The sequence below is a fragment of the Macaca mulatta genome, chromosome 3 (assembly GCF_049350105.2).
Source record: "Macaca mulatta isolate MMU2019108-1 chromosome 3, T2T-MMU8v2.0, whole genome shotgun sequence".
Classification (NCBI taxonomy): domain Eukaryota; kingdom Metazoa; phylum Chordata; class Mammalia; order Primates; family Cercopithecidae; genus Macaca; species Macaca mulatta.
Window position 1 is genome coordinate 174290120 of NC_133408.1, and position 25164 is coordinate 174315283.

Consider the following 25164-nt stretch of genomic DNA (forward strand, 5'->3'; position numbering starts at 1 on the left):
ACATTTCTGTTTGTCCTATAATAATCGCTTCTTATGAAATATTCCAACTATATAGAAATGCACAGAAAATAAAGTAATGAGCCTCTGGTCACCCACATTATAATGTTAACAGGTGTTAGCTGGGTGTAGTGGTGTGCACCTTAGTCCCAGCTACTAGAGAGGCTGAAGTGGGAGGGTCGCTTGAACCCGGGAGGTGGAGTTTGCAGTGAGCCAGACTTGCACCACTGCACACCAGCCTGGGTGACAGAGAGAGACTCTGTCCCAAAACAAAAAAGCAAAACCAAATGCTAACATTTTGCCATATTGTCTCCAAACCTTTAAAAAAAAAGTAAAGAAATTAGGGGTTGCCAATATGGTCGAGGATCACTTTGTGCACGTCCCGATCCCCATTCCCCTGACTCTCGCTCCAGAGGCAAATGCCTATCCCAAATTGGTGAGTCCTCTCACCCTCTGACTGGGGCTGAGGGGTACACCTACATTCCCAGGCTTCCTTGCTATGTTATAACTTCCCCTGGGTTTGCTCAGTGAGAGGTACTGTTAGGAGCTTGAAGGGCTGGAGAAGGGAAGAGCCAGGCATTTCTCTCTCCCTCTCTCCCTGTCTCTTGACCTTGAGTGGCATCTCCAGTAGAAGGTACAATCCTCTGTGCGCCCAGCTTTTTCCAGGCAGCTTCCACCTTGATTCTATCTCCTACCAGTCAAAGCTTCTGGGTTGAGGGAGCAGCACCCTTTCTTTGTCTTTCTTCCTTATGTGCGAGGATCTCTTCCTGCTGCTGCTAAACCGAGTTGCCTCATCTTCTCCTTTCGATAGCCCAGCTATTCCATCACGTATAAATAATCACCTATTATAACCAATTATTTGACTCAAACATCCAATGTGTAAAAATCTTAGCACAGTTTCTTTTCTCCTGGCCAGACCTTTGCCTGCTACACTTCCCATCTATGTTTTTGTATGTTTAGAAAATATGTTCACATGCATACCCAATGTCATAGACTGGGTGCTTTTTAAACGAATATAAAATGTATACAATTGATACACAGGAAGCAATTTCAATGCAGAGTGCAGTGATATCTCCTTAGTGCGCATTTGGTGAAAATTTTCTTCTTCATGTGACTGTGATTATGACTTGCTTGATAAAAAGCTTAGGTTATAGGAGAAAATGATTGGGTTTCTTTTATGTGGCTTTTTTGTTTGTTTGTTTCACGTGAATTTAACCAAACAGAGGTAAATTTAAAAAGCTAATGTGAAGAAATGCTGTGTTGTAAAAAGCACCTCTTAGTTATTCTGTAGAATAACTTTGTCTTTGTCTTTGTAGAGAACAAGTCTTGCTCTGTTGCCCAGGCTGGAGTGGAGTGCAGTGGCACGATTATAGCTCACTGCAATCTTCAATTCCTGGGCTCAAATGATTCTCCTGCCTCAGCGCCATGAGTAGCTCGGAGTACACGCACAGGCCACGACCTCCTGCTAATTAATTTTTGTAGAGACATCATCTTGTGATGTTGCTATGTTGCCCAGGCTGGTCTTGAACTCCTGGCCTCAAGTGATCCTCCCGCCTCTGCCTTCCAAAGTGATGGGATCACAGGCAAGCGCCACCTCACCAGCCAGTGATCTGATTATATTTTCAGTATTTATATCTCGAGTAATGAGAACCTTGCAGGTCTCATGGTCCTCAATGTCACAACTGTAACAAATACAAGGCATCCATCCTAAAATTTGTTCACTATTTTGTCCCAGTTGGTTGAAAATAAAGCCACCATCCTCAACAACTAAACCAAATCTGCCATTATGGAGAGAGAATCTAAGGTATACACTACAGATGTGTGTTAAATAACTCTTATGATAATGTAGGGAATTTGCCTTATGAAGAGAAAGGAAGGGGAGTAACCACAGAGAGGAAGATGGTAAGGTCAGTGGGAAAAGGAAGGGAGCTCGTCGTGGGAAGTAGGGAGGCAAGGAGTGAGGCTCTTATGTTTCAAGTATTCTCTCCATTCATTGTCTAAGAGAGGGCTAGAAAGATGGGTAGCAACTACCATGGAGATTGTGGAATCACTGTGACTGTCCTGCTGGGCCCAGGTAGTCCAGAGGGCTAGACTTCTCCTGTTGTATTGAAGTGAGATCTGGCAAATGCCGGCCAGATGATGCCAAACTATAACTGGGACCTAAAGGGATTTGGATCTCCCAGCCAGACCCCTTAATGCCTGACTGTCCAGGGCTGCTCCAGTCATTTCAACAACCTTGCAACAATGCTGCATTTTACATGATTAAAAATTTGGACCCAGCTGGGACTGGTGGTTCACACATGTAATCCCAGTAGTTTGGGAGGTTGAGGCAGGAGGATCACTTGAGGCCAGGAATTTGAGACTAGCCTGGGCAACATAATGAGACTGTTGCTATATGAAATATTATTAAACAAAATTTGGACCCTAGTTATTGGATTATTGTGAGATTTAACTGTACATTATAGTTAAAAATGTACAGACCAAAGAGGCTTCTGTAGAAAATAGTTTTCACTAAAATTTGAAAGAACCCTGAGGAGTGAAGATTGTTGAAAATAAGTGTTTTATTGTTTTTTTGTGTGTGTGTTTTTTGCTTTAATGAACGTTCATGACTATAGCAATGTAAACTCTGAACTGACAATTATGCAAAAATATGCCAGTGGCAGTGGATCACGCCTGTAATCCCAGCACTTTGGGAGGTTGAAGAGGGTGGTTCATTTGAGGTCAGGAGTTGGAGACCAGCCTGGCCATCATGGCAAAACCCGGTCTCTAATAAAACTACAAAACTTATCTAGGCATGGTGGCACACCCCTGTAATCTCACTCAGGAGGCTGAGGCAGGAGAATTGCTTGAACCCAGGAGGCGGAGGCTGCAGGGAGCCGAGATTGCGCCACTGCACTCCTGCCTGGGTGACAGAGTGAAATTCCATCTGAAAACAAAAACAAACAAACAAACAACAGGAAGTAAACAGACCTGGACAAAACCATTAGGCAATTTTCTTATAATCAATAGAGCTTATTCATATCAATAAGAGAAATCTAAGATGCCCAAAAGAAAGTTGGTACATAAAAATTGACCATTCAATGACATGAAAAATTGTACAGACTAGTAATAAAAACGCAAATTAAAATAAGCCTTTTTCACTATCAAACCAACAAAACTTAGAAATACAAGGCAAATCTATCTAGAAAGATATGAATATTTGTGTAACAGAGATTTTTCTATGATGTTTGGCAACAAGTTTATTATTGTTATACTTTTATATAATTTTCAAAATTTCTACAATAAGAAATGAACTTTTACATTCTAGAAAGGCATTAAGGATTTTAAAAATAACAGATTTACCTCAATTAGTTATTTTATACATCCACTGGGAAAACCAAATGAAAAAGACACTTTTATTTCAAATTATTCTCATTTAACAAGTCTTTCCATTTTTGAAAATACGTATTCTGAATGTACAATGCAGAGGAATTTGATTACATTTAATTTTAAATTCTATCTAATTCATTTGTTTTTCCTCATTTGTTGTCAGCGTTTTGCCAGAAACGTCATGAAAGTTTTGCACCCTTAAAATCTTAGAGTGTTGCCTTCCACCACTTTTGTTGGTTCAAAAATGTCAACCCCTAGATAAGTTAGGGAGAGTTGGTGGGGACCAAGAGGACCTTGACCGTTACTAAAAAATTACACAGGAGAAGTACTTGTGCCTCAGGGTTTTGCCCTTGCTGTTCTCACTGCCCGAGATGCTGTGCCCTCAGGTATTAGAATAATTCTGACTTGTATTTTTAATTTCCTTGCTGATTTATCATCTTCTCAGAGAGGCCCTTCTTTGTCATCCTATTTAAAATTAACCCATCTCCTCTGATATTTCCTCTTGGCCTTCTGTGTTTTCTTCTTCTCCATAGCATTTCTTTATCCATGTGTTTTATATTTTATATATTTGCTGTTTGCTTGCTTACCCTGTTTCTACCCACTAGAATGTAAGCTCTATGAGAGAAGGGATTTCCGCATTTTGTTAATTATTATATTCCCCTGCCTCAATAATATCTGGTGAATAAATGGATAGATGGAATGTGTGGAAGAATGGATGGACGAATGGATGGATGGATGGAGGGAGGCATGGATGGATGGATGGAAATAGGGAAGGAAGGATGGAAGGATGAATGCAATGAAGGGTGGGTGGAGGATACATGGATGAGGGTTGGATGAATGATGGATTCATGGATGGATGGATGGATGGATGGATGGATGGGTGGATGGATGGATGTGTGGGATATGATGAGGTTTCTCTTCAAATAATGTGATCAATCTTTTATTCTCTAATTCATAGTAACCCCTACACCTTTTTTCCTTTTTCTCCTTTTTCCCTTTTTGCCTTTTTTAGATGCCCAGGCATGCCACAGTACCAGGCGTTATCAGTAGTAGCTCACATTCCATTCCCTATTTGGAAGGAGGACTAACTTTTGAGTTCTTTACAGACACTCCTTCCCCTTTATTCTCTGCTTTTTTCTTTACATGCTCACTTTATCTTAAAAAATCAAATGTTTAGTCAACCAGGATGAGTTTAGATTGTACAACCCGACCCTGGCCAATGGAGGAAGGGTACAGGGGCAGAACTTGCGTCAGGAATAAAGGCTCTCATGCCCTTTTGTTCATGTGTGCTGTCATGGCGACTGCCCAAGGAGGCACCCCTCGGTGCAGAAGTAAAATTGCTTTGCTAAGAATCCTTTGTTCAAGTGTTCAATTTCCTTACGGTTTTGAGCGTTACTCCTAACAGTTCTGGCGCCCAACTTTGGGGCTCGAATATTCTCCTGTGGGAGGGAGGCCTACAGTCACCCCACCCAAAGGGGATGCATCCTACTGTCTAGTTACCATGCCCCTAGCATGAGGGAGATCACGGCCCACCTGTTGTAAGGAATAAATCTGGATTCTCAGCAAAGTGGTGAAGAGAGCCTTGCAAGACCGCGGCAATAAGAGGAGCAGGTAATTCTTGTGCACGGAATAAGGTAGGAGACTTCGAGAAGGTGACAAAGTATTTTCTAGGTGGTCGGGATAAGTTGGAGGCTGAGAGTATATTACGTGAGGAGACCACCCCTCATATTGTCTTATGCCCAATTTCTGCCTCCAAAGAAAGAAGTAGTAAAAACTAAAAGGCAGAAATGAAATCCACAGGCAGACAGACCAACCCGCACCCTGGACCTGGTAGTTAAAGATCAACCCCTGACCTAATTGGTTCTGTTATCTAAAGATTACAGACATTGTATAGAAATGCACTGTGAAAATCCCTATCTTGTTTTGTTCCGATCTAATTACTGGTGCACACAGCCCCCAGTCACGTATCCCCTGGTTGCTCAACCAATCAGGACCCTCTCACATGCACTCCATTAGAGTTGTGAGCCCTTAAAAGGGACAGGAATTGCTTACTCGGGGAACTCGACTCTTGAGCCAGAAGACTTGCTGATACCTCTGACGGAACAAACCCCTTCCTTCTTTATTTCGGTGTCTGAGGAGTTTTGTTGGCAGCTCGTCCTGCTACGTTTCGAATGAGACTAAGTATGGTGGTTGTGTGGAGTGAGTGAGTCTTGTCTGTGGCCTCATGCTGCCATCTATCAACTAGAGGCAGGAACAGACAGAGCAGACCAAGAGGAAGGGGGAGGGTAGAAAATCCAAACAGGTGGGGTTGGAGCCTTTCCCCAAAGCCTCAGTAAGCCTCCAGGAAGGGGGAGGGTAGAAATCTCTAACAGGAGGGGTTGGGCCCCCTCCCATAATCTCTAAGACGGAGAACGTTTCAAGTAAAACGGGAGAACTAGAGAGTCTAGAGAGGATGAAATTCCTTCTGATAGCCCCTTGGGGCTTCTGCTAAAGTCTTGAAAAGATAATAAGAGAACGAAGTAAAAACAAAAACAGTAGATGATAAAATATTGTTGTTTTATTTTAGTTCGAGAATCCACCCTTAAGCCTTCACTTTTCTGGCCAAAATTTAAGTCTAAAGAAGAGCAGATTTGTCATCTGGTAATTGAACATGTTAAAGAGCCCTGTCTCTCAGGAAAAATCGATTCCGCCCTCTGCTGGCGGCAGGGACCAGTTCTCCTTTACCCTTCAGACTCTGGAGGGAGAAAGTCAGAAGCTAATGCTTCTAAAAGGGAAAGAGTTCCCATGCCTAGACAACCCACACCTACTAACCCATGGGATCCTGTAAATCATCTTCCTTCCTTCAGCGCCCCCAATCCCGCCCCTGCGGTTCCTGTGTCAGGTCCCTCTGGCTGCGGTTTCAGGTTACTCCACAGCCTTTTCAGGCCATGCTCAAGACTGTGCTGTCCCTCCAACTGTGGTTTTAGGTTACTCCCCAGGGGCTTCAGGCCACGCCCCACCAAGTTACAACTGTATTAAATCAAAAAGCAAGGAGGTAGATCACTAACTCGAAAAATTTAAAATATGAGGCTATCTTACTGGAAAAAGAGATGATTTAATATTAACTACTAATAATGCAGTTCATCCAGCAGGCTTTTTAACAGGGGATCCAAACTTAAAACGAGAGCACGCATGTTCGAATCTAATTAATTACCATACCAAAGTTCAAGCAGACTTAGGAAAAACTCCCTTCAAGATAGGACGGCACTGATTCATAGGTGGATCCTCCCAGGTGATTAAAAGAAAGAGACATAATAGGTATTCAGTGATTAATGGAAAGATGCTTGAAAACTAAAATCAGGAAGGTGCCCTGATAATTGGTCTGCCCAGGGGTGTGAACTGTTTGCACTCAGCCAAGCTTTAGGACATTTACAAAACCAAGGAAACACTCTCTGTACTGACTCTAAGTACGCCTTTGGGGTGGCGCACACATTTGGAAAAATTTGGATGGAGAGGGGTCTAATCAATAGTAGAGGCCAAGATTTAGTTCAAATAGAACTGATGCTCGTGTCCTCAACAATCTCCAACTGCCAGAAGTGACGGCTATTGTACATGTCCCAGGGGACCAAAAGGACTTGCCTTTCACAAGTCGAGGAAATAATCCTGCAGATCAAATAGCAAAACAAGTTGCCATTTCTTCCATTTAACTCCATGCCTTCCTTCTCCTACTGCAACCCCTGTTTTCTCTTCCATTGAAAAAAAGAAGTTGATAAGAATAGGAGCTAAACAAAACGCAGAAAGGAAATGGATATTACCAGACCAAAGGGGAATGTTGTGAAAAACTCTCATGAGGGAAATCTGTCTCAATTATGTCAAGGGACCCATTGGGGACCCCAAGCAATGTGCGATGCAGTTCTCCGGGTTTATGGGTGTACAGGAATTTACACCCAGAACAAACAAGTTATAGATAGTTGCTTAATATGTTAAAAAACTAATAAGCAGGTTCTAAGTAAATGGCCCTTTGGAAGATGAAATCCGGGGCTGAGACCATTTCAAAGTGTTCAGATTGATTACACTGAAATGCCTCCAATTGGTCGGTGTACTTATTAGTAGTAATAGACCACTGTACCCACTGGGTAGAGGCAATCCCCTTCTCACGTGCAACTGCCAGCAATGTAGTGAAAGCATTAAGTGAAAACATCGCACCCAGATTTGGACTAATAGAAAATATTGATTCAGATAATGGAACCCATTTCGCTGTGCATGTCATTAAGAAGTGAGCCCAGGCACTAGATATGCATTGGGAATACCATACCCCTTGGCATCCATCTTCCTCAGGAAGACCAGAGTGGATGAATCAGACTCTAAAAAACCACTGAAGTTAGCTTTAGAAACTCGATTGCCATGGATTGAATGTCTTTCTGTTGCTTGTTAAGAATCCGGACTGCCCCTCGGAGAGATATTGGCCTGTCACCTTATGAAATGCTCTATGGAATTCCCTACTTACACTCCACTGCTGACATCCCTACGTTTGAAACAAAGGATCAGTTCCTCAAAAATTATATGCTTGTTCTATCCTCTACCTTCTCTTCCCTTAAGACTGAAGGTCTCCTAGCACAGGCGTCGCCCCTGGAGTTTCCAGAACATCAGCATCGGCCTGGAGACCATGTTCTCATCCAAGGTAGAAGGAAAGGAAGCTCGAACCAGCCTGGGAAGGACCCTATCTAGTGCTCCTAACTACTGAGACTGCAGTCCGGACAGCAGAAAGGGAAGGACTCATCACACCTGAGTCAAGAAGGCGCCACCACCTCCAGAGTCATGAACTGTCTCTCCAGGGCCGACCCCCACCAAATTAACTCTAAAAAGAGCTTAATAATCACTTGTTTATTCTCTTTTTTTTTTTTTCAACAGAAGGTCATCTTGTCATCAATGTAACTCAGGCTAGTCATTTTTTAACCCTTCTGTTCGATGCCTATTCAGTCATCCGTGTGGAGAGTAGCAGGCTCAAAGGAAGCTATCGCATGTTGATAAGTGTCTATGTCCATACCACAAAACATCAAGCAAGTATAAGTATGGAGATTGAAAAGCCCCTGTGGTGACTGGGCAGATGTTTGGTGGACTACTAAGTACAAAGGGTGGACAGCCAAGCCCCCTGCTTCAAATAAGTTATGAGGATTGAAACAAAAAACTCCAATTAGTCTGTGGTCCCACCCCACCAAATTGTAAGCCATTACACTGTAACTCCTTGTGGCTGATTATAAATAATCCCCAGACCATGACCGACAGCCACGTATATTCGAACAGTATGGGTGAGGAACAGATGTTGAAGGACAGATCCATTTCTTAGAGAAATGGATGTGAGAATGAAATATGACACTACTCATTCATTTTTCTTCTACAAACTAATTTTCTCTCAATTTTTTATGTATTTATTTTTAACAAAGTAAAGCGTCTTATGGACATATATTCATCAGATTTGAAAAATGAGAGTTTCTTAACGGTGCAAAACCAGGAACAGATTGGTAAGTTCATGAAGGTAGAAAGGAGCTAATCAAAGTTCTTATGAAACCTGAGGTTGATTTAGAATAGCTAAAATTCGGCCAGGTGAGGTGGCTTACACCTGTAATCCCCGCACTTTGAGAGGCCAAGGCAGGCAGATCGCAAGGTCAGCAGATTGAGACCATCCTGACCAACATGGTGAAACCCCGTCTCTAATAAAAATACAATAATTAGCTGAGTGTGGTGGTGTGCACCTGTAGTCCTAGCTACTCGGGAGGCTGAGGCAGGAGAATCACTTGAACCCGGGAGGCAGAGGTTGTAGTGAGCCGAGATTGTGCAACGGCACTCCAGCCTGGGTGACAGAGAGAGACTCTACCTTTAAAAAAAAAATTAGCCAAAATTCCCTGTAACCAATCCCCTCAAGAGGTGGAATCTATTCCCTTACTCCTTGGCCCTTTTCTGGCCTTGAGACTTGCTTTGATCAATAGAAGGTGACAGAAGTGACACTGTTCACATTCTGAGTGTAGGCCTCCTACAATGCCACTACCTGTGAACAAGTCCAAGTTACCCTCATGGAAAATGAAAAACATGCGAAGGGGGGTCCCTGCCTTCCCTGACATCCCGGTCCACCCCACTGAAGCCCACAGAGGTGAGGAAACCCAGCTGACACCACGTGGTTCTGAGACTGCCTTATCAGCTGCTTGTTGGCCAAACTGCCAGCTCACAAAATCACCAGCAAATAAATGGTTGCTGTTATAAGCAGTTGGTTTGTTACATGAAAACAGCTAATTGATATACCTTCTTAACCTCAATTATCTAAAAAAGATCTCCCTCCTCACCGATTCATAGTTAAGTGGTTCTCCAAGGAATATTATTATGAATAATACACATTTCTTTTTTCTGTGCATCATGTAAAAATGGTCAGAATCAAAAGGGAGTCACTAATGTTAAAAAACAAACAACAAATACAGCTCAGAAGGCCACGAAAGGAGGGTTGTAATGGTCGTACAACTGAAAACCAAAATTACCACGAAGACTGCAAAAACCGCAACCTTGAACAAAGGCCATTGCAACTGAACACAAAACATACTCTGCAAGGACCTGTGTCAACAACTGCCTGTCAAACCTCAAACTAACACTTTCATGATTGATCTTTGTAGCCAAGGCTAATTATTTCAAAGCAATTAGATAATCCTGATTTTTTCCTTGAAAAATTTTGTCTTCCTTTATTTCCCCAAATATATACATAGTTTACTGCCGCATGTGTATTCCCATTGCAGTGCTCTACTCCCAGAGAAATATTTTTCTTTTAGGGACCTCTCTCTGTTATTTAGCTTGACGGTCAATAAGGATTTACTATTTCAACAATACTAGCCCTGCATGTCATCCAGTATCCACTGGGAAAATAAGGTGCCCCATGTGCAGATCCAGGAGACTTTGTGGCCACCAGATGATGAGGCATGCGTGTATTTATGTATCTATTTCTGGGACAGAGTCTCTCTCTGTGGCCCAGGCTGGAGTGCAGTGGCACGATCTTGGCTCACTGCAATCTCTCCCTCCCAGATTCAGGTGATTCTCAGGTTCCCCAAGCAGATGGGACCACAGCTATGTGCCAGCATGCCTGGCTAATTTTTGGATTTTAGCAGAGACAGGGTTTCACCATGTTGACCAGGCTGGTTTCAAACCCTGGAGCTCAAGTGATCCACCTTCCTCAGCCTCCCAAAGTGCTGGGATTACAGGCGTGAGCCACCATGCCCGGCCCATGCATGTATTATTAATGTTGAAGTAGATAATTTCAAAAACATCAATGAAGTGTAAGATATTTCACTCATAGGTGCAAAATGTCATGCCAATTGCCCTCTATGAGCTGTCATAAGCCATAGCCTAGAGGTTCAAGTCCATTTCAATTTTCAACCAAACCCAACTCATAAAGAAGAACGCAAAGAAGACAGAAAAACCCACTACCCGCAAGCCGAAGCTGACGCTGTGACGTGGCCCTGGCCTGTCACGGCGTGTTACAGCATGGCACAGGCCTGTATCATGTTCCCTAGATTGCTGACTACCAACTAGTTACAGCTGACTCTAATCAGCCCAGGATTTGACCATCTCTGCATTGAACCTGGAATTGCAACTTCTAAAATGGAAACATTGCTTCTTACCTCTCCTCCCTAGACTCCATTTCACAGAGGAAAGCATCACAGGGAAAGAAAGCCGCTGTTTCTTCTTCCTTCTTTGCTTTGCTTTGTCTCTTTCTTTTCTCTGTCTCTCTCTCTTCTCTGTCTTTTTCGTTCTTTCTCTTTTTTTGAGATAGGGTCTCACTCTCTCGCCCAGGCTGGAGTGCAGTGGCACCATCGGCTCACTGCAACCTCTGCCTCCCAGGTTCAAGCAATTCTCCTGTTTCAGCATCCCAAGTAGCTGGGATTACAGACATGTGCCACCGTGCCTGGCTAATTTTTGTAGTTTTAGTAGAGAGGGTTTTACTGTGTTGGCCAGGCTTCTTTCCCTCCCTCCCCCAACTCTTCTTTCCTTCCTTTCTCTCTCCCTGCCTACTTTCCAACTTTTGGGTGTGTTGAATTTGTTGAGTCATGGTGAACAAGCAGAAACTCCAATGATACTGTTACCGAACAGAGAACTTTGCACAAAGTTGACGTGATTAATAATTCATTCACATAATCCTCATTCTCATAAAGCCTAGAATGGATTTCCTGTTTGCTTATGGCAGGAAAGCTACTGTGGCCAGGCTCCAACTCCTCCCACTGTAGATAACACCAGCCTTCATAAGCAGCACGTAGCCGGGCTGGTAGCTCATGCCTATAATCCCAGCACTTTGGAAGGCCGAGGTGGGCAGATCACCTGAGGTCAGGGGTTTGAGACCAGCCTGTCTCTACTAACAATATAAAAATTACCTGGAAGTCGCAGTGGGCGCCTGTAATCCCAGCTACTCGGGAGGCTGACGCAGGAGAATTGCTTGAACCCAGGAGACGGAGGCTGCAGTGAGCCGAGATCGCACCACTCCACTCTACCCTCGGCGACACAGCAAGACTGTCTCAAAAACAACAACAAAAAGCAGGACGTGAGACTTCTACCTGCTCACTCAGAATCATTTCTGCACCAACCATGGCCACCTTTGTGGAGCTCAGTACCAAAGCCAAGATGCCCATTGTGGGCCTGGGCACTTGGAAGGTAAATATGCAAATCTTTGCACAGCCTTCTTCTCTGGAGGGGCGTTTGGGTGTTTTCTCTTTCTGCATTCAGCCAGGAAAGCCTGGAGGTCGGGCAGGAGTTTGGAGAGGTGAGATTCAGTCCTGGAGCCCGGACTCCGGTTGCTTTCTTTTCTCAGAGCTCATTCAGGCTGCAAAGCTCCAAGGCTGGCTTTCCCAGCAGTGCTGAGAGCTTCTCTAGCAAGTATCAAATTTCAAGCAGCTGTTGGACCTAAAATTGTTTTCCAGGGTAGTTTCTCTCTCTGGCTCTAGAAGACAATTGGGCTCAACGTTTCCCCAGAGCCTTGGCTGTGGCTTTGTTGTGGGCCAGGTGGTTGCGGAGACGATGCAGACCCCCAAGTCCTTGGCATCCCTTTGCAGATCAGGGTGTGGGACTTGGGCTAGCAGAATCCATATGACCTGGGAGCTTGTTAGAAATGCAGAACTGGCCGGGTGTGGTGGCTCATGCCTGTAAACCCAGCACTTTGGGAGACCCAGACAGGAGGATTGCTTGAGCCCAGGAGTTGGAGACCAGTCTGGGCAGCATGGTAAGACCCCATTTCTACAAAAAATAAATAAATTAGCTGGGCATGGTGGGATGCACCTGTAGTCCCAGTCACTTGGGAGGCTGAGGTGGAGATTGAGTGTTAAGCCTGAGAGGTCAAGGCTGCAGTGAGCAGTGATTGCGCCACTGCCCTCCAGTTTCAGCAACAGAGTGAGATCCAAGAAAGAAAGAGAGAAAGAGAGAGAGAGAAAACGCAGAGTCTCAGGCTCCACCCCAGGCTACTGATGGGCATCTGCACTTTAACAAGATCCCCAGGTGGTTCCTGTACACACTGAAATCTGCAACGTGCTGGGGCTGCAGAGAGCCTAGGCTGGGAGTCATGAGCTCCACCCGGCTGTGTTAATGTCAGCTGGCAAAACGGCGTAAGGCACATCCAGGACTCAGTGAGGCAGGTTCCTGAGCCTCTCTTAGGCTAAGTTTGAAGTTGTTCCATCACCACCTCACTCTGCCTTCTTTGCCATTTCCATCCATGATGGCACTATCCTAACTAGCGACCAGAAGCAGTCTTTAGAATTCCTCTTCTCTCCTATCCCTCATGGCTAATGTCCCTGCTGAGTCTTCTGCCTCTGGCTCTTTCCTTCTGTGCACCCTGATGTTTCCCCTCTCTTGTGCCGAGCTGGAGGGTAGGACACTCTGTTGCCACACTGGGTCATTCTCAGGATACGTTCTAGGTGTATCTGGGCGAACAGATCACTTCCAGCTTGATTCATGCACAGCGTCTCTTGTTCAATAGCAAGATTTGCCCAAAATCAGAGCTTCAATCCTATATAAATGGAACAAATAACCACTTCCAGAACTCTAGGGAATCTGCTCACCCTGGGTAAGTTTACCAGAGAGTTTCACAATTTTGGAATTGAATGTAAGAATTATGAAGGGAGTCATCTTCGACATGTGGGGATGATAGATAAAGGATTATGAACTTAGCAGTGGAGGTGAAGGATGGCGTAGCTTAGTGGTTGGGGACACAGGGGTGTTTCTAGATGTCTGGCAGCAGCCCGCTTCTTGTTCAGATGGTAGGGCAGCTGTGCATCTATATTTTGTGTTCTTTTCAATGTTTGTTAATTCACAGTAGAAGATGTTTAAAAGACTATTTTGTGAGAGATCTAGTTTTAAGTGCTTTTTGCCCCCATCATTGACTTGGTTAGGTTAGAACAAATATGTGATAATTCTATTTCCTTTCTTTTCTTTCCTTCCCTTCTTTCTCTCCCTCTCTCTCGTTCTCCCTCCCTCCCTCTTTCTTCTTATAGGAATGGAAAACAAACTCTATTCCTGTAAGATTTTCTATTTCTCCTTTTTTTTCTGAAAGGATCCTTCTATAATGAATGGCCTCTACTGAGCCTTACTGTGTGTCAGGTGATGTGCTTAACTTAACATTCATTGCAGCATGTCATCATCACAAAGGCCTCATGAGGCTGGTGCCATTTTTTTTTTTTTTTTTTTTTTCCATTTTGCCGACAAGGTTTAGAGAGATGGAATCAACTACTTAGACCTACACACCCAGTAAGTGTTGGAATCGGGATTGATGCTGTAATGACCATTATCCAGATCCTTATCACCATTTGGGGATATTGTCTGAAAATTCCTCTGGGTTATTTAGAGTCAAGCTTTCATCTGGGTCTTCAGGAAGTTGCAGTGGAGCCATCTGCACTCCCCGACACACCTGAAGACATTTCAGGACTAACCTGGTTGAAAGGGAACTGACTTTAACTAGGACAGGACATAGGACATAATCATAATAAAGTGTGTATCCTCCCGGATATCGCCTGGCAAAGGAGAGCCCAGTGAGGCCTTGGTTTGGAGAAACTGGGCCATGTGGGGCAGCCTGTTGAAGGTGGTCTGGGGACAAGACAATATGTTGGTTGCTGAATATGGTATAATTCCAGCTACTGGGGAGGTGGGAGCATTGCTTGAACCTGGGAGTGTGAGGCCAGCCTTGGCAACATGGCAACTCCCCATCGCTTAAAAAAAAAAAAAAAACCTGTGTGATGGGCTTTTCTTTTGCCTTTCAGTCTCCTCTCGGCAAAGTGAAAGAAGCAGTGAAGGTGGCCATTGATGCAGGATATCGCCACATTGACTGTGCCTATGCCTATGAGAATGAACATGAGGTGGGGGAAGCCATCCAAGAGAAGATCCAAGAGCAGGCTGTGAAGCGGGAGGACCTGTTCATCGTCAGCAAGGTGCACATGGCACATTGGGTGGGAGGCCTTCACTTCAAGGCAGGCAGAAGTATCTGGGTCGGGTTGGCAGCGAGATCTCTGTCAGCCTTTTCTACATGTAGCCCTTTTCATCCCTGCCTTGCTAACATCCGTGGATACAATTCTATCCATACTCCAAGCCGTTATTCATAATTGAACATGTCGTTGCTGTGCCACGCAGGTTGGTTTTCCCACAGTGGGCTTGTCTCCATGGAGCCCTGCACTGCCCTGGGCCTCCCTGTTCCCCATCAGAGGGATCCACCATCTGCCCAGAGGCAGTCAGAGGCCAAGGGTGCAGGCAGGGCTTGATGTGTGGCCTCCCTGTCAGCACTGTGGACATGTGACTATGTCCCTGAGGCTGTCAGCCAGAGGGCATTTTGGAAACAGTAGGAGCATTTTTCTATTGTCACATATGATTTTCTTCATTAAATCTATCGAAAGGTGAGGTACACAATGTTTTAAAAAGGAAGGGGGTGTTGGGTGTGAGGGGGTTGAGAATCACTGGATTTACATTATACACAACTTGCTGAGAAACACTAGTTCTAGGTACTTGGATATTGCATACATCTGGTGGGACATATAGACCCCACTGTGTAGCAGCCAAGTGTGGATAAAGCCCTTACAAAGTTATCATCTGGGGCCTGACAGGCTTGATAAGGGACCTGTCAGATAGGTCAGATAAAGGACCATCTTTTCCCGAAGGCCTAGGAATGCTTGACATTTAAACGTTACACACAAGTCCTGCTCTCAGAGAGCCCACAGCTGACAAAGAGACTGAGACAGGTAAACACATTTCAAATCTGTGGCCACATTTACTTAAATGATCTGAGAGACATATAGAGTACTAGGAGAGTTGAAAAAGTAAATTGCTTTCAACACTTAAGACATGTCATTGACGTGCTGAGCCCTAGTGATCTTCCACACTGTGTCATGGATCTTAATCAGCTTTGTTATAAATGGCCTGTGCCAGGTTAGATCAGGGTGCAAATCAAAAGGCAGGGACAATGGGTATAACGTGGCCCTTCCTTCTCCAAATATTAACAGCTCATTGCTACACTCTTGCAGTTGTGGCCCACTTTCTTTGAGAGACCGCTTGTGAGGAAAGCTTTTGAGAAGACCCTCAAGGACCTGAAGCTGAGCTATCTGGACCTCTATCTTATTCACTGGCCACAGGGATTCAAGGTTTGAGCAACTCCCTTTCTCAGCCTCTAGTTTCTGAGCAGGTGTCAGAAAATAGTAGCTGCACCAGGGCTAGGGGTGGTGTGGACTGGAGCAGGACACCTTGCACTTCATAATTGGGAGTGTCAGGTGGTCAGGAAGAGACCTTGGAGCAGAAAGACGCTAGCGTGGAAGGGAGGCTGAGGCCATGTGTGCTGCTGAGGTGGCCACATGCCTGCGTTTTCTTGCAGTTATGTCTGAGAGAAGCCATGATTTCTGGCAGCCCAGACAAGTTGCAACTGCCCTATCACCTTTGTCTTGATTTCGCGCCCCACAGTTGCCCTCCCAGGAAATCCCTTGGATTACACTTGCATAACTATATTCCAGGGCCTAATTATCTTATTAAGCAAAGCACACCCCGGGAGTGGCATCTTGGAGAAACGCCCAAGTGCGGTGATGCTGGAAGGAAGCCAGTAGTCATCGCGGCTCCCATTGCCTGGGGCTCTGCTCTACCTGCTCCTGAGGGGTGGGAGAGACAAATTTCCAGCTCTCTCCCCTCCTGACCAGCGGGAGTGCTGATGGCCTGCCATCCCTTATTCCATGTCTCTTCTAGAGGCTGCAAGGATAGAAGCTGGCCAATATCTTCCCCAGAAAACCACACCCTGGAGATCTAATCCTTATCCAGTGATACTGAAATGAAAGTTTGCCCTTGGGTGTACACAAGATCTAGGTGTATGAGGTGAATGTCCATGGTGATAAAGGTGGCTTCTGGAATGTACTAACAGCAGATCTGAACATCAGTCCAGTGGTTTCTAAAATATATGGTTTAATATGCTATAGTAGATATAGAGATTTTATTTAAACTCACATTGTTGTAGTATCTACTGCAGAGCCTGAAAAACTGGTATGCACATGTGGTATTTAGCAAGAGTCAGGACCCTGAAACCTTTTTTAACAGAACCTAGTGTCCTGATGCAGATTCCAGTAAACTTTTCATTCTGTATTTACAGTCTGGGGATAACATTTTTCCCAAAGATGATAAAGGTAATATCATCGGTGGAAAAGCAACGTTCTTGGATGCCTGGGAGGTAGGTTCCAGCTTCCTCTAAGTGTGCTGGGAGAGAAATCTTCAGTTATCCATGAGACTTCCCGTTGATATGAAAGAGGCCGTGTGCCTAATGCTTTCTAATTTCATCATTGTGATTCTCTAGCTCTTCTAATATCTTCCTCATCACCTTTGGCTTTTGGGTGCATCTGATACTATTTAGATTTCAAGTCTAGAACTGAGTCTTCAAATAAGACTGGAAATACAATGTACCCCACTTTGGGGAATACACATGCTGTTCACAAACTAGGGCGAGCCATTTGAAACAGGAGGTTTGGGCCTGGGTTTGCTCATAGCAGCTGAGTAACCTAGGGTCAGTTTTGTTACTCTTTTAGTGCTGAGTTTTCTCTTCTTAAAAAAGAAGTCTTATAACACATACTACTAATATATATTTTTGAGTGTGCAATAAAGATTAAGATGGTTTACATGCCAGGAACATTAGTCACAGTAGCCATTTAATCATCTAAACCTATAAGACAGGGTTAACATCCACCTTTATAAATAATGACATTTGAAGCCTAGATTGATTGGTGACTTGCGCAGGTCATGTCACAATGTGTGTGGCAGAGCTGGGATTGGACCCAGACTCATCTGAATCACAAGTCCAACCACCAAAGCCATCAGCGTGGTGCTTGGCAGGCAGTGAACACACATCCAGAAATCAGGGAGCCTGAGTGCCCTGCTTCCCGGATCACATCATGACCTGTTTCACATCATTCCCATTCAAAGTGAATTAGGGATCAGTGTTTTCTCTGATCGTTTTTTATTATACCATTCTATCCTTTTGCAAATGCTAGTAGAGAACGAAGTGGAGGTATGAGTTATAAATGATCAGTGGCATCTGACTCCAAGAGTTAATGGTGTCATAGTGGCAGCTGTCTGTGTAGGGGTACATGTAGTTGCGAGTTTGTATTGTGTTTTACAAGGGAAAATATATTAAGCCTCATCTTTCTGAAATGCTTAGAATGGACAAGATTCAATTAAATGTAGCTTTTTCTGTGTATTGTTGGTTCAAAAACATTAATCCACAAACACAACATTCTTTTTTTAAAGACAGAGTCTCACTTTGTCGCCCAGGCTGGAGTGCAGTGGCTTCATCTTGGCTCACTGCAACATTCCTCTATCGAGTTAAAGCCATTCTCCTGCCTTAGCCTCCTGAGTAGCTGGGACTGCACATGCGTACAACCACGCTCGGCTAACTTTTGTATTTTTAGTAGAGACAGGGTTTCACCGTATTAGCCAGACTGGTCTCGAACTCCTGACCTCAGGGGATCCACCCATCTCGGCTTCCCAGAGTACTCGGATTACAGGTGTGAGCCACTGCAACTGGCAGTTTGCCTTACATTTGATCAGTTTTTTTGCCTTAGCTCCTATGATATTAAGTATGGCAAGTATGCAAGTGTAGCCTGCGTCTCACAGTACTGTTTTCTGAATGAATACAGGAATGACTGTTAAATAAAACATTTGAAAGGCATGGAAAGATATCAGTGATCAAGGTCAGAGGTTCTGATTTGAAACAAGCAGGCTTGAATATGAAAGCACTGGATGTTTATGTAGACCCACAGCCAGTTCAGTAGAAACCTCATTGACCACCCTGAAGCAGACGGGAGGAAAAAGTATAAAGATGTCAAGTTCGAAGACAGGCAACCTAACCTGACCTATGATGTACAATAGCTTTTAAATTATGTAATTGCTACATCGGAAGTTTGAGGGAACCTTAAGATTTCATAGCTTTTAAACTCTCCTCCCCAACTGAATAACTTCGTCTACGCTAGTGGTCTCAATGTTGGTGGAGCATTAGAACCTGAGGAGTTTACAAATCCCAATGTCTAGGCTACAACTCAGATAAAATCTGTAAGAAACTCCGGGGGGTGAAACCCAGCCACCGATATTACTTTTTTTTTGTTTGTTTTAATTTAGATAGTCTTGTCCTATTGCCTAGGCTGCGGTACAGTGGCAAGATCATAGCTCAGTGCAGCCTCGGACTCCTGGGCTCAAGCAATCCTCCCAAGTAGCTGGGATCAGAGGCACGTGCCACCACATACAGCTAATTAAGAAAAATTTTTCTGGTAGACACAGAGACTTGCTATGTTGCCCAGGATGGTCTCGAACACCCGGCCTCAAGCAATCCTCCTGTCTCAGCCTCTGATAATGTGTATCAGAAAGATATATATTATTAGTATGTATTATAAGACTTTTTTTGAGAAGAGAATACTAAGGCCTACAAGAGTTAAAAACTTACCCTAGGTTGCTGAAACCCAGGCTCAAACCCCCTGTTCCAATCCTATCCCAAAGTGCTGAGATTACAGTCATGAGCCACTGCATCCACCGGTAGTTTTTAAACTTCCCTGGTGATTCCAAGTTGCAGCCAAAGTTGAGAAGGGCTGGATAAAGAGTTCCCTGAACATGTCATGTTCATCCCTGCCTCTGAGCTTTGCTATTGCCTTCCTGTCTCATATGCTCATATTTTTCCCCTCTTATCTCTCTCTCTCTCTTTTTTTTTTTTTTTTTTTTTTTTTTCTGAGGTGCAGTTTAAACTCTACCTGGAGGTCTGCCCTGACGGCTGCAGGCTGTGTGAATCTCTTCCTTCTCTTTCCTTTCTGACTCTGTCTATGCCACGGTCATGTTATCTGAGGCAGCCTCAGGGTCATGGTTGATGGCTCCATAGAAGGGAACCCTGGCACTTTAATTGGACTGTAAGAATCCCAGAAGAAGGAAGCACATCTTATACTTTTACATCCTGACAACTTCTGGAACATGTAATAGATGGCTAATAAATACATGTTGCATTGGAGGCTGCTGCTAACATATATGATATCTTTGGGCAAGTTTGGAAAATGCCCAATATAGGCTAAAAGTTATACAAAGATTCCCTTCCTTGGGGGTCCCTGTAGTTTCTGTACCGGGAAGCATGGCTGGATATGCAGACGGTGGGTCAGGTTTCAGCCCCACACAAACCCTTGCCCAGGTGCCCCTGCCAGGGCATAATCTATATGCATGACCTTCCTGCAAACCCAAGCACGGTTGGTGTGGCAGAAAGTGACTCAGGACCCACAAGTGAGGCTTATCCACATGCTGCAGCCTCTTCCTGACTAACACAGCTTGCCCAGGTTTGGGTGTACAATGCATACACAGCAGTAGCTACCCGCTGTCATTTGGATTCATTAAAAATAAAATCATCTCATAAGTTTGTAAATGTTCATTTTTTATTTTTTTATTTTTTGCATTACAAAACTTTCATATTTCCCCTCTGTACAGAAGTATATTTTGAGTGTGTTTCTTTATGTGTAAGGTGAGAGTGGCAAGAATATAAAATCTTTACCTGTTACTCCTAGTTTTTCTTGGGCTGGGGAGGGGCAGTAGTACTGGAACATTCACTGATGGGCACCCAGGCCCTGGACTGAAATTTCCTGTGAATGCCTCGGCTAACCCTGTTGTGCTGGATCCTTTAGCAATCTCTGACCCAGGGAGGACTGAGGCAAGCCAGGGTCCCTATAGTCCCTCTGGGGCTGCCCAAAAGGTCTTCCTTTCTATGACAGGCCATGGAGGAGCTGGTGGATGAGGGGCTGGTGAAAGCCCTTGGCATCTCCAATTTCAACCACTTCCAGATTGAGAGGCTCTTGAACAAACCTGGACTGAAATATAAACCAGTGACTAACCAGGTAAATTCTGTTTAGTATAAGGGTAAATAAAAGTCTTGCCCTATTACTTCTTAAACATTGGGAGGAATGTTCAATGCTATCTATGCCCCGAGTGTCATCTCAAGGGTCAGTGATCAGGACACTTGTGGGAGGTGTGAGGCTGATCTCATGGATTTTTTAGCAAGAATCTCGGTGGGTAGATGTTTGGCCTTTGCTTGGTGGTCTCTTTGTGTGTGTGTGTGCGTAGAACTCCCTATGAACAACTCCAAAAGCCAGCCAGCTTTCCCCGTGATGCGGATTGTTTGCTGTTGTAGGTTGAGTGTCACCCGTACCTCACGCAGGAGAAACTCATCCAGTACTGCCACTCCAAGGGCATCACCGTTACGGCCTACAGCCCCCTGGGCTCTCCGGATAGACCTTGGTGAGGCTTCCAAGCAGTGGATCTTTCTCTTGACAATCTTTAAAACATTATTTTATGTTTGGTAAATATTGGTATGAGACCATAAGTCACTTGAAAGAAAAACGTGTGTAAGGTAATGCATTTGGTACAACCAAATGGGAAGACGGTGGGAACAAATGGGAATTGAAAAGCCACAACAACAGCAACAACAAAAACATGGGCAACGTGTTTGACCCTCTGGGAATATTTCCAGTTCAGCCACTCAAGGATGAACCAGTGTTTGCAAAACGCTGAGGCTTCAGAGCCCGGGGGAAGGACCCAAGCTTCCAGGTCCTCCTGCCTGTCTCCCAGATGGAGAGGCTCTGATGATCAGTCTTGAGACCCTCATTGGAGTGGTGTCCATTTGTACATGGTAGCCATGGTGATTGTTCACATCAGCATCTTTCTGCCTCTAGGGCCAAGCCAGAGGACCCTTCCCTGCTGGAGGATCCCAAGATTAAGGAGATTGCTGCAAAGCACAAGAAAACCACAGCCCAGGTGCCATATTTTTATTTTTCTTGTTATCCAACAACTCTTTTTTCCAGTCTCATGTTTCATTTCTTGTGTTGTCCTCAACTAACTCCTTAAAGGGGAAGAACACAGGAGCTGAAGCCCTCTAAAGTGTTTCCTTCGAAGTCTGTTGGAACCTCCAGGAAACACAAGAGCTGTCACTGAAACAAAGATAGCTTCTGCCTCACAGCTTCCTGTTAAGCCCTACAGCCAAGTCGTAAAGCGTGGCTTTGGAGTCTAGGGATATGGGTGCAGATGCCAACTCTACCTCTGATCAGCCTTATGACCCAAACTGCTTTCTTTATTCCTAAAAAATGAAGATCACAGAGTTGTCCCTAAGGTGAAAGGAGAGATGAGGCGGGGGGCTGGCACAAATCTAATAGCTGCAAAGGGCTCAGTCAGTATCAGCGATTGTACCTGCAGCCACAGTGAGCTGCAGGGATGTTTTATTCTTCCTTTCCATAAAAGGAGGGGTCCTTGTAGCTGAGTGGAAACATCATGTCCCCTTTCCGCACAGGTTCTGATCCGTTTCCATATCCAGAGGAATGTGATTGTGATCCCCAAGTCTGTGACACCGGCACGCATTGTTGAGAACATTCAGGTAAGTTCCCGGCTGGTCGGCCCTGGTACTTCTCAGTGGGGTGGGGCAGAGACAGACCCTCTCATCAGGTTTCTCACCTCATTCCTGCACTGTCTTTGGCCCCCTCCGTTCCCACCACCCTATCATTTTCCAGTCTAGGGTGCTAGGCTCAATATACCTGAGATGAATGACCCATGGGCTTAGGACATGCTGGGGACAGTGCCTGGTGAAGCCCTGTCAGGTCTGAGCACAGCTGTGCCTCACACCACTGAGAAGACCCTCAGTTGCCCCTGAGCAGCTAAACCCAGGGCCACCACATGAGCAGACTGTCCTGGCCTCCCTGCTCATCCTCTGGCAGCAGAGGAGGTGTTAACTGTCCTTGGAGAACTGTCTTCTAGAAGGGTGCATCATGGAATACAGGGCCTGTGCACACCTGGGGCTTAGTGCCTGTGAGCCTGGTCTCCCTCCCCCGGAACACTGAGCACTACAAATACTGCGGTCTTTGTGTAGGACCTAATTTAGAGAAAAATTTGTATCCCGTGGACATAATGGAAAAACACCACTGACCAGTTTGTGCTGCTAGAACTCCCTGCTAGAATGGCTGACAGTGTCCAGTCACAGCAGTAATGGCCTTACTGATGATGTACTGGAAATCCTATCTTTCCAGGTCTTTGACTTTAAATTGAGTGATGAGGAGATGGCAACCATCCTCAGCTTCAACAGAAACTGGAGGGCCTGCACCGGGTTGCAGTAAGTTGCATGGAGTTAACTAGGAGCATTGCCAGGAGATTTTCTAAACTGGTAGAGAGTTAGCTGAAAGGACTAGAAGGCTGCTGGGACTACTTGTGTCTTCAAATACAATTTTGGGGCAGTTTTGTAAGTAAAAATTGGGGTACCTGGGAATCACTGCGAGGGACACATCTCTAATTGCTGCTCATTGTCTGAACTTCTGGATGTAGAGCTAGAATTGTAACAGAAGGTGTGTTGTCAATAGGCAGGAGGTGAGCATTCATTTGTTCATGCATTCAATAAATATCTAGTGGTCCTCTATGTGACAGACATCTTCTAGGTGCTTGGGTTATCACACTATGCAAAGCTGCTGCCTCCACGTGCTTAGGGAGGGAGGGAAGAAGACAGAACAGAAATAAATCAACTCAAAATACATGTGTCAGACAGTAACAAATGCTAGACAGAAAAATAAAGTAGGGCAAAGTGGATAGGAAGTGGTGGGTGGTAGTGGGACAGATCCTTTATACAGGGTGGGTCAAGGGAGGCTTTGCTGTGAGGGATATGCCATATGCATATTTGGGGGAAGAGCATTCTTGGCATTGATAACAGCAGGTTCCAAGGCCCTGAGGTGGGATTGTGTTTAGAGCATTCAAGGAAGAAGGCCGGGGAGGCTGGATTAAATAATCTCCAAATGTCTCTTAAAGGAGGTGGTGGTAACTCTACTTTAAATGTCAGATAAGTGGTTGAAAGTTTTCACTCTGGCTAGGTGGGAATCCTAAACCATCTCTTTACAATCAATACTTTCTGATTAATGTATCTAATTAAATATATCAAAGAGAGTTGTCTGGCATTTATTACTTCGAGGTCTGTAATTCAATGACAATTTGAATTTCTTCCAATGTTTCTATAGCCAAAATGATTTTTCAGCTTTTAAAAATGGTTTCAGTATCTCAAGCACAGCTTGCTTGTCATAATATTCCATATCTATCCTGCCCACCTTTAGTATCACAGAAGCCTTTCCTCATCTTATAATGGCTTATTTTTATCAGTGTTTAACAAAGTAGCAGCTGCTTAGTGTAAAAAGGCAGGGTGAACATAAATGGGACTCTGCCCCAAACTGAACAGCTGACCTTCCAATGAACATCATATCCAGTGGAGGCAATGGGTTGGTGGCTCAGGAGTAAGTCCACCTGGCCTCAGATCCAACACTAACCCTGGTTTCTTAGCTGTGTGACATTGGGTAAATTTCCTAGTTTTTCTTAGTTGGTTTCTTTACCTACAAAGGAGGATGATAATATGAATAGCAGCTAACATCCATTGAACCTTCGCTGAGATTGTGCCAAGATCCTGAACCCTTTGCCAGTGCTATTATCTCATTTAATACTCATAACAATCCCCAAGCTGTCAATTCTGCTGTTGTTTCCTACCTCATGATGTTGTGACAGTGGATTGGGACAAGACTTGTCACTTGCCTCACCTGACACCAGGCTTACCATGAGTTGTCATTCCGAGTTGTTTCCCGTGCCCTAGTCACTGTCTGTCCTCCTTCCTAGCAAAGACCTCGTATCAGTTTGAGGGAAGGTCAAGGTGTGAGCACTCTTCTTATATTCTTGCAGGGAGGAGGCTGAGAGAGTGCAGATATGATAGAGTCCACCAGAGAAGAATACCTTCTGAACCAGAGCTGTTGCGTTCATGGAACACAGTTTCTCTGTTTTTTTGTTTCTGCAGATCCTCTCATTTGGAGGACTACCCCTTCGATGCAGAATATTGAGGTTGAATCTCCTGGTGACATTACACAGGGGATTCTCTTTCTTCGCTGAAGTGTGACTATCTCCATCAAGTCCTATTTTAGCCACGCTTATCTGAGATCACAGTGAACTTCGTCCTGCTGTAGACCAGAATCGAGGTGCTGTTTTAGACATGTATTTCTGTATGTGCAACAAGGATCAGAATATCACAGAAAAACATGGCTTGAATAACCAGATGACAATTTTTTCCACTTCTCTGATCTGAACAAATATTTGTTAAGCACAAGAAATTCTGCCAACACTGAGGATGTAAAGATCAATAATAAAAAATAATGATGGTAACCAAGATGGATTGAGAGTGACTATGTTCCCATACCATGTGAAGTGTTTTCCTGTGGGGGAAGTCACTGAATCCTCAAAATAACCCCACTGAGGTAGGTACTCTTAACA

General features: G+C 44.5%; 2 protein-coding genes across 2 annotated transcripts in view; one reads left to right on the forward strand and one right to left on the reverse strand.

Moving 5' to 3' along the window:
- The window catches only part of AKR1B1 (aldo-keto reductase family 1 member B), a 199383-nt gene that overhangs the window by 156390 nt on the left and 17829 nt on the right, over nucleotides 1-25164 (reverse strand). The window lies entirely within an intron of this gene.
- LOC106996453 (aldo-keto reductase family 1 member B10) lies at nucleotides 11600-25060 on the forward strand. The gene is made up of 10 exons (XM_028846310.2): nucleotides 11600-12027; nucleotides 14619-14786; nucleotides 15870-15986; nucleotides 16973-17050; nucleotides 20607-20729; nucleotides 21023-21129; nucleotides 21564-21645; nucleotides 22175-22258; nucleotides 22905-22987; nucleotides 24695-25060. The coding sequence occupies exons 1-10, from the start codon at nucleotides 11962-11964 to the stop codon at nucleotides 24735-24737; spliced, it is 951 nt and encodes a 316-aa protein (XP_028702143.2). The 5' UTR covers nucleotides 11600-11961; the 3' UTR covers nucleotides 24738-25060.